Source organism: Nematolebias whitei, chromosome 2 (genome assembly GCF_014905685.2).
Source record: "Nematolebias whitei isolate Nwh7 chromosome 2, NemWhi1, whole genome shotgun sequence".
NCBI lineage: Eukaryota > Metazoa > Chordata > Actinopteri > Cyprinodontiformes > Rivulidae > Nematolebias > Nematolebias whitei.
This window is the reverse complement of record NC_056499.1, coordinates 61,391,317-61,405,104: the sequence shown is the minus strand read 5'-3', so window position 1 is coordinate 61,405,104 and position 13,788 is coordinate 61,391,317. Positions and strand designations below refer to the sequence as shown.

Below are 13,788 nucleotides of genomic sequence, written 5' to 3'. Positions count from 1 at the left end.
GAATTTCGAACGACCCACAAAAGGAGCATTTGTTCAAATTGGGTGTGTAAAAATTAACTACCAACGGCTACCTATAAATTAGGTGCAAATTTAACATAATATAATTAAATCTGAGATAGCCACATTAGGAGTTGACGGCTCATTTTAAGCAGACCTAACAATGTACATTTTAGCAGACTTAGCACTGTTAAGGCATTAAATATGGATAATACACTAATAGATTGTGTTCTCGTTTCATTTACTGTAGGACAATTCAGAGCGTTTAAGCTCTCATGACCTTTGAGTTTGACATGTGTGATGTAGGAAGTTCTGCCTTAGATTCTGAGTTTAGTGTTAATGGTGTTTTTTGGCTTTCACTATGAGGTGCTGATTGAGACCCTTGTGTTGGTCAGAGTGCAGTTATGACACCGCTGGAGGTAGAGGCAGATAGATTTTCAAGAGATGGAAATGGCTATCAGAGAGCTCAATCTGAGCTTTATTTGTCTATGTGTAACTTGAGATGGAGAACTTTACAATTGGATTTGTTATTTGGATAGTTGACTTAGCTATTTAAGACTGTTTCTGTTAAGTGCCCTGAGACAACTTTTTGTTTGGTTTAGAGCTATAAATAAATAAATTAAGAATAATATCAGGATTTAATTGGATTACTTTATTTTTAAGCTAATCTTAAATTAAGAAAAAGTTGAACTGAGTGAGTTCTTGAACCAGGAGGGATGTTCTGATGACACATAATGCACAATTGTTCATATAAGTTGCTGAAAACCCACATGCGATTTGCAGTTTGACGTCTTGGACTGGTTCTGAAGTGCCCAGTAGTGTATCCCATGTGCAGGTTGATGAAAAACTAGGCTGACAAGAACTTGTGACTTTATGAGACCACATCCTGTTCTGCTACCAAACAACAACAACAACAAAAATCTAAGTCTGGAGCACATGGACTTGAACTGAAACAAAATGCTGATCTCTGTGGACCTGCACTTTTGTCCAGGAGGGGGAGCTGGACTAACATCATGATGAACTCTTGAACTCTGAACTTGCAGTATCTCCAAAGACACACTGGAGAGAACCTGAAGCGGGCTGTCACTATACGTCTGGATTTGAGTGTCGACTTTTGCATGTGATGTACGGTGGTGCGTTCACTCTGGATCCAGGATAGATGCTGCATGTCGCTCTGACATAAATGCACCCACATAGACACACTTTTCAAACATTACAGCAAAATTTTGATTTTGAAAAGTAGTATTGTGGTCACTTGGGACACCTGCCTAGTTCAATGGCTTTTAGACAAAAAGAAGAGATTTATAATTTTACAATCTTATATCAAAAATGAATAAGGTACCCCTGAACAAATTATTGGATTTTCCATTGGGTTCACTTTGTCTTTACAGATTAGACTAAGGACTCAGGGACAAGAATGAAAAAGTGTTGTTTGTATTCTTTTTGGGTAACAAATGTTGGTCTTCAATATGAGCTGGAAAATCTGAACTGTGGTTGATCTCACATTTCCTATAGAGCGCTAATTTGGAAATAAATACATAAATAAATTATCATGTACAGGGGATGATTCGGTTCACACATGAACAGTAGTTTGGGCAAATACAAAACGGGAATCTTATTAACCAACAACCAAAACGGGAAAACTTTACTTCAATGTTTCTGAAACAGGGCACACTGGTGTACTGTTTCAGAAAAATGGGGGAGGTATATAGTGATTGATGTACTGATTTTATAGATTTGCCTTGCTAGAAAATTAAAAAGAGATGCTAATATACAAATTTTATCAACTTCACAACAAAACATTAAGGATGCTTTTTGAGAAAATTGAAGGATGCTTCATCATTTGTGTAAATTAGAGATCTTGATAACCAAAGAATCTCACTTTTATGTGTACAGGACGGTTCTCTTAGGGGGACGCCCCTTTTTCTGAGAAGACTTTTCTGAGACCCCTGTAGACTTTTCTGAGACCTTTGTAGACTTTTCTGAGACCTCCGTAGACTTTTGGTAGACTTTTTTTTTACCTTTTTTAGACCCAGGAGAACAATGAAAATGTGGTGGATCTATGTTTTTAGATATATTAACTTGACTTGACTTTATATGGGTACAGGTTTCACCCCTTATGAATTAACAACAGGAAGGTCTTTCCCTGGGCCTCAGCAAAATCTCGAGTGGCCCTCGGAACGGGTAATGAACATGTCACACAAGATGTATTAGAGGAGACTCAGAGCTTTGTTGTCCAGCTTTGCTCAACAGATTCCAGTACTCCTCAGGAGGAGGAGCCGGCGAGTCTCACTTCAAACTGGGTCCTGCTGAGAGTGGTGAGTGGTAAGTGGACGGAACCAAGGTGGACGGGGCCGTACGAGATCAAAGACCGTACCTCACACGCAGTACGTCTGAAAGGAAAAGGCTCCATGTGGTTTCATCTCATTCAATGTGCACCTGCTGAAGAACCCCACCGCTCGCTGAAAGAAGTTGAAGCAGACCTGCTGGAACTGCAGGAGTAAAGATCCCCACGGCATCTGGAGGGGGTGATCTGAAATTTGTGGGAGTTCATTCTTTGCCCCTTGTTGAAAAAGGCAACAGCAAAATTTGGAGAAGAAGTCTCCGCTCTGCCTAAGTCAGTCAGACAGGTGGAACGTGGAAGGAAAGAAGATTCCCAGCCCTGACCGTGAAGAAACGAAGACGCGACACACGGATATAGGTTTGACCCATCTGCACACACATCATTTAGAACGTCTGCTCAGACTGACAAAGTTTCTGAGGACTTTACATGAAGACATCTCCGCGGGCCGAATCCCGCTGAGCACCAAAAGGACCGTTGTGGACGAACAAGGCCTCCCACCGCAAGCTCAAGCACAGAAGACCTGCTAGCTAGAGTGTTTAATGAGTGTTTATCTTTTCTTTCAGTCATTCTGAGGAAACAACCAGAGCTTTTAAAAGGGTCGGTGAATTCAATTGAGAACTCTAAATATTCAAAATTTTACTCCATTCAATTGAACATCATAAACATTCTAAAATTCTTTGAGGTATTTTAAAGAGAGGTCAATCTTTTGGTATTTCTCAATTTTCAGGGGGCAATTTTGGCTATTTTTGAGTCTTTTATTAGTTGTTTTATAACTAGTGCTTTAATCGTTTACTCATTTCGAATTTTATCTTCCAGTAGTTTGGTAGTATTTTAATTAACTTCTAAGGTTTACTCATTTGGTATTTTTCACAGGTTTTGATGTGTTACACCATGGGTCTGTTCCAGAACCCCTGGAGGATTACAATAATATGGGGTGTGGTGACAGTGTTACTCACTTCCATAATTTTTCTGTGTGAATATTACTGTGTAATTCCAGGTCACTCCCGCTGTCAACATCAACAACTAAGTGTCAAACGCAGCGACCCTAAACTCTCAAGTGAATGAGGTGGATCATCTGTCGTTGAATCTGTCTCATAGTTTTCAAATGAACAGCGGGTACCGTTATGTTAAAGATCCACATCGTTGTAAAACTCGCAGGTACTCCCTGATGCAATCATCTCAGGTAGAGGTGCTGAGTCAATTATTAGAATGAACCCCAGAGGAACAATTCCTATTTGTGTCTATCGCCACCTGCAGGACGCTTCTCGGAAGGCAGTGGGCTCACTGCCTCCTGACAAGTGTCAAGCTGTTTATCATTCTAGGAATCATCACGTTTTAGACACCTGTTGCACCTATGTCCCGGATGAGACCGGACACGACCCCCAGGCCAGGGTGACCAACGCCTTGAACCAACTTAATGCGCTGCAGAAGGCTAAGAGTGAGGATCCTTCTCCAGGATCCTGGAAGTTTCTGTCTTGGTTCACGAGCGGCTCTGGAGTCAGATTGTGCTAAAGATTTTGGCCCCCGTGACTGCAATTCTTATTATTTTTTGTGTTTTGATGATTGTTATTATACCTTGTGCTAGAATGATCGTTCGTAAAATGATTCAGGTTGAGACTGAAACCGCTAATGTCATGACGCTGATGCAGAACTCAGGTGACCCCTCCGCAGATGATCAGAGCCACCTGGAGTGGGCAGAATCAAAATATCTGTAAAATCAAATCATACGTGGTGTGGTCTCCCATAAATATGGGGAGACCAAAAGAGGGTGTGTTGGATTTGATATCTTTAATATCTTTTGACAAGCCTTGACATTTCTCTGATGATGTGAAATGATGCATTTTCTACAAGGTGTGTGCGTGTATAATCATACACTAATTACTCCATGTTATATATAATCTTACAAATGCTAAGTATAATCATACACTAATTACTTCATGTTATATATAATCTTACAAGTGCTAAGGATAATCATACAAGTTCACATTTGATATAATTCTGAGGGAAACAGAGACAGGTAAGACACTTGTTTGTGCAGCAGGAAACGATCCTTCTTTGTTCTCTGAGCAGAGCAGCTGAGAGTGAGGGCCCAGCAATGTGACACACTGCTCACATGTTGATTAAACATAAATAACGCTAAATTACAACATTCATATACTTTATACTTAACACAGGTTGAGTATTTATGCTCTCACATTAATAATAGTTTAGACACACAGAAAACGTGTTTTAAAGCTTTACACAGACGAGAGCCAGAGTAAGTGTCCTGTGTTCCAAAACAAAGCTCGTAAATCAACCCTTATCAGTAAAAGAATGAGCAAGGCCGTCTGGAGTAACCATGGATAAGATCTGCTCCTGACTGGCTGAACAGGGTGTCACTCAGACCATCAAGAGGTTTTGACATCCAATCACAAGCCTGTCCGAACCCGAAAGGGCGGGACATGAGAAACCTATAAATCTCGCTCAGACACAAAGTTTGGTTGAACAAACATCGGCTGATTGACCAGGAAGGTTCATTCTGATTTTGTTCCTCAGACTGCACTCTGATTATATGTAATATCTGCATACTTTAACTTTGTCTCAATTAAATCTTTTATACTAAGGTGAAGTGCTCCTGAAATTCTGTGCTCGGGTCATTTGAACACCCAAAAATCCTTCACTGTCCCCCCCACTCCCGAGGACATCTGTGGTCTTATCAGAACCATGATGCTGATATCTAAAAAAGTTAAATCTGGTCCTCTGGACATTCAAAAAACTAAACAAAGCAAAAAATATGTAGAAACGTTTTGTCTCTCATCCTGAGGACTTCCTCAGTCTGAGGTGCTGTTTTCAGCTCAGTCTCTTAAATAGCACCTTCTCAGAGTGGATCAACCAGTTTGCTGCTGACAACCAGAACCAGCTGATCACATGCTCAAGAAGGACCATCAGCCTAACAATGGATCATTAGCACCTGATGGCTGTTTACTGTTCACAGAGGGCTGAGTGATACTAGCAATCACAGCATTGTAAGAGGGGGACAGTTGAACCCGGAGGCTCCACCCCTGTTTAATGATGGACGGTTTCTTTTCACAAAGATGGCCTCCTTTACTCCTCTCTCAAACCATCGTTCCTCTCTGTCCAGGATGTGAACATCTTCATCCCTGAAAGAGTGACCGCTGGCCTGGAGATGAGTGTAGACCGCAGAGTCCTGGCCTGATGATGTTGATCTTCTGTGCTGGGCCATCCTTTTGGCCAGTGGCTGTTTTGTTTCCCCGATGTAAGACTGATCACCCTCCTGACACTGAACAACATACACAACATTACTCTGTTTGTGCCGGGGGACTGGATCTTTGGGATGAACCAGTCTTCGCCATAATGTATTATTATATTGAGTAAAGGAGGCCATCTTTGTGAAAAGAAATCGTCCATCATTAAACAGGGGTGGAGCCTCCAGGTTCAACTGTCCCCCTCTTACAATGCTGTGATTGCTAGTATCACTCAGCCCTCTGTGAACAGTAAACAGCCATCAGGTGCTAATGATCCATTGTTAGGCTGATGGTCCTTCTTGAGCATGTGATCAGCTGGTTTTGGTTGTCAGCAGCAAAACTGGTTGATCCACTCTGAGAAGGTGCTATTTAAGAGACTGAGCTGAAAACAGCACCTCAGACTGAGGAAGTCTCTTGGATGAGAGACGAAACATTTCTATATTTTTTTGTTTTGTTTTGTTTTGCTTTGTTTAGTTTTTTGAATGTCCAGAGGACCAGACCTAACTTTTTTAGATTTTTCTACCTGGATTATTGAGCATGCATCAGGATACATGAAGCTGATAGACACAGTACCATCTTATCAGAACTTTGGAATTTTCCAAGTGTCCATGGACAACTCACCACCTTTGTCGACTTCTATTCATACATGTATTTTGATGTCATTGTATGTTGCTGTTTTATGTTGCGAGGTCTTTTTTGCATTTTTTACACTGTTTCCCGGCCAGGACATGGTGTGAGACATGATTTTTTTTTTGTCTTCCTCCATCCTCGTATTCTCTTTGTCTCATCTGCCTTTACGTTGTACGTAACAGGTCTCTCTTGAAAATGAGTCTTCGAGGCTCAATGGGAACTAACCAGTATAAATAAAGGTCTAATAATAATAATAATAATAATAATAATAATTTGCCTTATGGACTAATTATCAGAAAACTGCACGGATATGTTCATCAACTCTTGAACAATAAAAACTGTTGCTAAAGTTTCACACATTACCTTGGATGAATTTTCTAAACGTACAAGTACAAGTCTTATACCGTATTTTCCGCTGTACCCATCGCACCACCCTAAGTCGCATCAGTCCAAATATGTCTTAAAAAAGTGGAAAAATCCATAAATATGTAGATTCGCCGTATACATTGCATCTATTATTAGTCACCGCTGACGCATCACGTTTGTTACGCATCACCGTTGACAACCCGGAAATGTGGGCTGAACTCAGAAATGTAAATGGTCTGCACTTATACAGCGCCTTTCTATATTATTTCAAGATACTCAAAGCGCTTTCCACTACAATCTGTGCCTCACTGACCCATTCATACAGCACTCTACTAGATCTCTACAAAGCTAATTGAACAAATCATTCTAAAGAGACTATTCAGAGCTTTATCACATTCATACACCGATGGGACACACATCAGAGGCAGTGAGGGGTTCAGTGTCTTGCCCAGGGAAACTTCAGCAAAAGTGGGCAGGTGTTGTGCCAAAAATCGATGGGCTGCCAAATGGCGGAAGCAGTAGCATGCACAGGAGGACTTTAACAAGAGTTTAACAAGATTAACACTTAAAAACAATTATTTGTGTGCTTGAAATTATAGCAAAGGTGTGTCTCAGTCTAACTTTTACTTAATAAATGCACTTTCATGGTCAAATTAGCGGCATTTCGCCAGGGCGGTGAAGCTGGTTTGACTTGCTCCAAGCAGCGAGCAGAACGAAACTGGGGGGGACTAAGGCAAGCCAATTGTATTATTAATAGCTGTTGAAGATTCTCAGTCATCCAGGACATGGTAAATTCAAAAAAGTTCAAGACAAAAATAAAAAAGTATAAAGTATAATAAATAAACTCCAATTGTTTTTGTATTGAACTTTTGTTAATTTGTCATTATAGCCACGGTTACCTATTACATTATACAACGGCATGCCTTACTGCTACTACTACTCTGATGCCATCTAGTGGCTGAAGGTGGTACTGTTTGATTTTTTTCAGTCAGAATTAATGAAAACAGTCATATCTCAGCCAAAAATTGGTTTATAAATATGGAAAAAAAATTCATAAATACGTCGCTTCAGCCTATAAGTCTAAATTAAGGTTGAATAAAAGTCGCAGGGCATGCAAATTATGCACAAAAAAAAAAACATGACTTATACACAGAAAAATACGGTAATTACAAATTTAATGAGACTATAACTAAAAATTTCTATATTTTCTCAAAATTTGATGTCTTCAACAGTTGCAACCCAGTGGAATATTGGCTTAAGATTAACCGAACCAGTTCCAGTAAGTCCAGGTTTCAGCCGCTGTCCTGAACTGATGAGGTAATGTGTGCAGGCAACAGCTGGTACCTGTCCTTTGGAGAGACTCTCCCATCTGTCGGGGCCCTGAGGAAGCAGAGAGTGAAGCAGCTCCATCCTTTCTCTTAGTGGAGGCAGCAACATTGTCGCTCCCACGGACAGAGTCTCAATCACCGCCTGAAAGAAAAACAGTCAGCAGCTTCAGAAGGAGCTTACAAAAGTTATTTATTTTGATTATTGAACATCAGAGCTCTTTCCTCTAAATCCCTGTTAGTTAATGAACTGATAACTGATCATCATATTGATTTATTGTGTCTGACAGAAACTTGGCTACAACAGGAGGATTTTGTTGGTATAAATGAATCCACTCCTGTTAATTATTTAAATTTTCATGTTCCTAGAACAACTGGCCGAGGTGGAGGAGTAGCTTCTATTTTTCAGTCAGGATTATTGATTAATGCCAAACCAGTTATTAGTTATGATTCTTTTGAATCACTGTCCCTCAGTCTTTCTCATCCAAAATGGAAATCAGAAAAGCCACTTTTACTAGTTGTTATATATCGTCCACCAGGAGCTTACTCTCAGTTTTTGTCTGAATTCTCAGAATTATTAACTGACTTATTATTAAATACTGATAAAATCATCATAATGGGTGATTTCAATATTCATGTGGATGTTGAGAGTGATAGTTAAAGCATAGCCTTTAATAATTTAATAGACTCATTTGGTTTTACCCAAAACGTCCACACATCTACTCATGTTTATCATCACACTCTTGATTTAGTTCTGACCTATGGTGTAGAGATTAAGGACTTGGTAATAGTTCCTCAAAATCCTGTTCTGTCCGACCATTTTTTAATAACCTTTGAGTTTACATTAAATGACTACACAGTCACTGAGAGTAAATTTCATCTCAACAGGTGCTTATCAGAAAATGCTGTAACCAAATTTAAACGATCTCTTCCATCAATGTTTTCCTCTGTCTTGCAGAGTAATGCATCAGAGAACAGTGACTTAGATCATCTAGTTGATCATCTTACAACTTCAATGCAAACTTCACTTGATAAAATTGCTCCACTGAAAAAGAAAGTAATCAATCAGAGGAAACTGGCTCCTTGGTTCAATTCTGAGTTACGTACTTTAAAGCAGCATCTAGAAACCAGGAGAGAAAATGGCGCTCTACTAATGTTGAAGAATTTTATTTAACTTGGAAAGATAGTCTGCTAACATATAAAAAAGCTCTCCGTAAAGCTAGAACTTTATATTACTCATCTTTAATAGAGGAGAATAAAAATAACCCTAGGTTTCCGTTTAGCCCTATTGCTAGACTAATTAAAAGTCCCATTTCTGTTGAACCATGTATCCCTACAACTATAAGTAGTGATGACTTCATGAGATTCTTTATAAATAAAATTATTTCAATTAGAGAGAAAATTCAAACCATCCTTCCTTCTACTATCTCTAGTCCCCTGTCAAATGAGGCAACTTTAAAAATTTCACTAGAGCCTGATTTATGTTTGGACAGCTTTTGTCCTGTTGAGCTCTGAATTGTCAAAAATAATAACGTCATCCAAACCATCCACATACCTGCTAGATCCCATCCACATGCCTGCTAGATCCCATCCCAACCAGACTGTTTAAAGAGGTATTCCCCTAATTAATGTCCACATTTTGGATCTACTTAATTTGTCTTTAATGGATGGTTATGTACCACAGCTCTTTAAGGTTGCTGTAATTAAACTTTACTTAAGAAGTCTGATCTTGATTCATAAATCCTGGCCAACTATAGATCTATATCTAATCTAACTTTCATCTCAAAAATTCTAGAGAAAATAGTTGCAGGTCAGTTGCGTGAACATCTACAAAGAAATATTCTGTTTGAAGAGTTTCAGTCAGGGTTTAGAGCTCATCATAACACAGAAACAGCACTAGTAAAAGTAACTAATGATATTCTCATGGCCTCAGACAATGGACTTGTGTCTCTACTGGTGCTGTTAGACCTCAGTGCTGCATTTGATACAGTTGATCACAATATTTTACTACACAGGCTTGAATATGATGTTGGGATTACAGGAACAGCTCTAAAATGGTTTAAATCACATCTATCTGATAGATTCCAGTTTGTAAATGTAATAATAAATAACAAAGTCCATGTTCAATAATCCAGGTATACAATCCAACATTTTTCAGTCAGGTCCTCTGGACAGTTTCTTTATTTGTGCTGAAACGTTTCACCTTCAATCCGGAAGGCTTCATCAGTCTGATGGGCTTTGTTGTTTTCAACCAGTTTGACAAGACTGTCAACAAGGAAGAGGGCAGGCAATGGAGGAGGGGCGTACCAAAGAGACCATCTTATCACAAGCAGAACTGGTTTGTTCCACTTTGAAGTAAGCTGTTGGAGGAAGAATCAGTTTTGATTTGACCCTCAGCACACAAGTGGTTCTACCAAAGAACGGTTCATGAAGAATAAAGTTCATGTTTTGGAATGACCAAGCCAAAGTCCTAACCTTCATCCAATCCAGATGTGGAAGGACCTGAAGCTGCAGTTAATGTGAGGAAACCACCAACATCCTCTCTAAGTGTCTTTAAGAATCTGTTGGACTCCTGGCAGGGACCAATGCAGACATGTTCCTGTTTTTAGTTTTCTACATTCACCTTAGAATCTAGCTGTTTTTTGTTACTTTTTTTGCATCTTATTTGTAAAAAAATAAAAAATAAATCTGTATGCCTTTTTGAACAAAGAAGACCAGGATCATCCCCCAGACACCTGCAGCTGGCTGTCTGCAATGATGAGAAGCTCAACAAGCTGCTGGGAGGAGTGACCATCACTCAGGGAGGAGTTCTTCCCAAGATTCAGGTGGTCCTGCTGCCCAAGAAGACCAAGAAACCCACCAAATCCAAGTAGAGAGATGCAACCAGTTTCTTCAGATCTGCTCTAAAACAGACGCTACAAGAGATCCTTCCTGCCCACAGCCATCAGCATCTAGAACAACTTTAATGAATCCAGGATGATGAGCTACAACAACATTTAATTTCTCTTTGGGATTAATAAAGTATTTAGAATTTATAACTGTCCATTGTTGTCATCATTCTTTGTTAAATCAGGTGTCTCTTGTAAATGAGTCCTCGAGGCTCAATGGGACTAACCTGTCGAAATAAAGGTTGAATGAAAACAAAAATCCAGAGTTGAAGCTCTTCTGTACAGAGGAATGGACTAAAATTCCTCCAAGCAGGTGAGCAGGACTGATCAACAGGTAGTGAAACGTTTAGTTGCAGTTATTGCTGCATGGAGCGAGGGGTGTGGGTGGCACCAGATACTGAAAGCAAAAGTTCACATCATACTTTTACCACAACTATGTGATACTGGATAATTGTCCTCAATAAATAAAGTTATTTTATTAAAAAAGAAGAAGAAGAAGTCCTCTATAAATAAATGACCCAGTATAATATTTTGGTTCAACTGGTTTCTCTTTATTTACTTTTAGCACTTGTGTGAAAATCTGATGATTTTAGGTCATATTGATGCAGAAATACAGTATATAATAAATATTAAATCTAAAGTATTCAATCTAAAGTAAGGTTCAATCTAAATAATAATAAATATATACGTACAGTATATGTAAAGCGTTCACAAACTTTGTAGAACCACTGTAGTGTAGTGTGGTGTGGCATAGCTTAAAGAGTGGGAGAAAAGATGAGCCTTTAAATGATGACTGTCAGAGTCAGTGACTTAAAACGGACTTTAAAGCTCTACCTGCTGCAGCAAATTTAGGACAAGGGTAATCAGAGCGCTTCTTTTGGGGCTTCGTGTTGCTGACAATGTAACCTCTGAAACAATGACACAACATGCTACAACACCTTACTCCTCATCATGGTACAAGTCTGTGGCACACAAAGTTGAAAGGGGACTGGAAAAGACATGAGCCAGGGTTGACATTTGTCAACGGACTTGGGCCCCAATGAAAACTGCTTGCAGTTCTGGTGTAGTGTTTGACTTTGTATACTGTCACCAGATGAATTCTGTACCTCCTGGATGTCATCAGGCACTGACGCGTCCATCAGTCTGAAGAGCAAGTTCCTCAGCGGCCTGGCCTGTCGACCCAAAATACTTATGGCCACGCCCCCAGCTAGTGCCAGAGCCAGATGATTGGATAAAAGTCGAAGACATAGCTTAAGGAAGTTATGATGCTCCCTGCAAACATGGAAACTTCATTATTTTTAGGAAATTATAGAATCTGCAGATAACTTGTGCGTAAATGGACTCACCTGGAGGATGGGAAGGGAAGGGGGGGAATTTCACTGTTGATGCCATCACAGTAGCGTTCAAGAAAGGAACGCAGGTGAGAAAAGGTGCTTTCTTCAAGGTCAACACAGTACGGCCGATGCCAGGCCACCACCTGCCTGCAAAGCAACAAAAAAGAACTAAAAAGAACTCGTGATGTTTTTAGTTAAACAGTTTAAGGTTACTTTATTGTCATTCTCATCACATGTGGTACATGAGGTGGAATGAAATTGTGTGCTGAAGGTCCAGTTACACCCAAAAATAGCAAAAATATTAAGTATAAAAAAAGAAACAGTATACAAGGATCTAAGATATACATTAAACAATAATAATGTAATATAATACATGTGACAAACCAGACAGAAACATCAGCAAAAATTAAAGTAGCAAGCAGCAATGAACAGCCTTGGAACCTTAACAGCACTACAGCCAATGTCCCAATCCATGAGCAAAAAGCACCGCCACCTCTACAGTTACAAGAGGACAAGCAAAAACAGTCAAGTCATAACACTTATTGACTAGGGACAATCTGAGATAACCTCATGTTTTGGATCCAGGCATTTTTTCCTTTAGGCTGCATTCACAGCAGCCCTGTTTACTCCGCTGTAATCGAACTCTAGCTCGTTTTCCTAGGAAGTCCGGTTGGTTTAGGGAGGTGTGAACGCACCATCGAACTCTGTCACGGAACAAAAAGGCGAACTCTGGCCCGGACTAAAACCTAGGTCTTGGTCCGGTAGAAGAGAACTCCAGCACGGTTCGAGTGCAGTGTGAATGTAATCAGACCGGGCCCCGTTCCACAATCATGAAGTGTAGTACAGCGCAGGACAAACACACATTTCTCTTAGCTCATATGGAGCCGTCAGCTGCCTTGTGTGGAAAACAATATTCTCCATGTTCTTCTGTCTCATCTTCTGCTCATGCTGAGTCCATTTTTGAAAAATGACTAAATATAACTCCTAAAACTGATAAAACTTGATGCCACTTCGTTTTTATTTTTATTTACAGAAGAAGAAGAAGACGTGTATTCAGAGGTTTTTGTGTCGTTTCTTTCAGTAGTTCTTGTGCAGCGCCCCCACAGGCGAGCGGGGGAATAGGTTGGTTCAACAGGTTGACTCGACTGCACAGTGCAGTGTGAATGCAAACGCACCAGCTCAAATGTAACAAAAGCTCATGAATATTGGTCCAAAACCGAACCGAGTCTACCAGACTATCTGCTGTGAAAACAACCTGATAGGTGTTAAAATTAGGGCTGCAACTAACAATTATTTCAATAATCGAATCATCGGACGATTATTTTTTCGATTAATCGATGAATCAGCAAAAAAAAAACGTTTTAATTTCCACCCCTTTATTCCAAAATTGAACATTTGACTGACATAGCAATTGACACTAAAAACAGGTTGCTATTTGACTATTGTATTAGTAAAATATTGAATAATAAAAAAATAAGTTAGTCAAATAGCTTAAAAAAATAAATGTACACAAAAATATATACAAATGTGTCTTTATACCTGCACAGTATGTAGCTACTTTGTAAAAAGTGTCATTGAGGGAAGAGTGTAACCTGGATTAAAAGTGTGGATTATTGTAACCTGGATTAAAAGTGTGGATTATTGTAACCTGGATTAAAA

At 39.5% G+C, this 13,788-nt stretch overlaps 1 protein-coding gene across 1 annotated transcript in view; it reads right to left on the bottom strand.

Annotated features, from left to right (window-relative positions):
- The window catches only part of LOC119427515 (probable E3 ubiquitin-protein ligase HERC1), a gene marked incomplete at its 5' end in the record, with an annotated part of 106,360 nt that overhangs the window by 31,523 nt on the left and 61,049 nt on the right, over window positions 1-13,788 (bottom strand). The window contains 3 exon segments of the mRNA XM_037695147.1: window positions 7,927-8,052; window positions 11,902-12,067; window positions 12,142-12,276. Coding sequence (XP_037551075.1) covers window positions 7,927-8,052; window positions 11,902-12,067; window positions 12,142-12,276 — 427 coding nt within the window.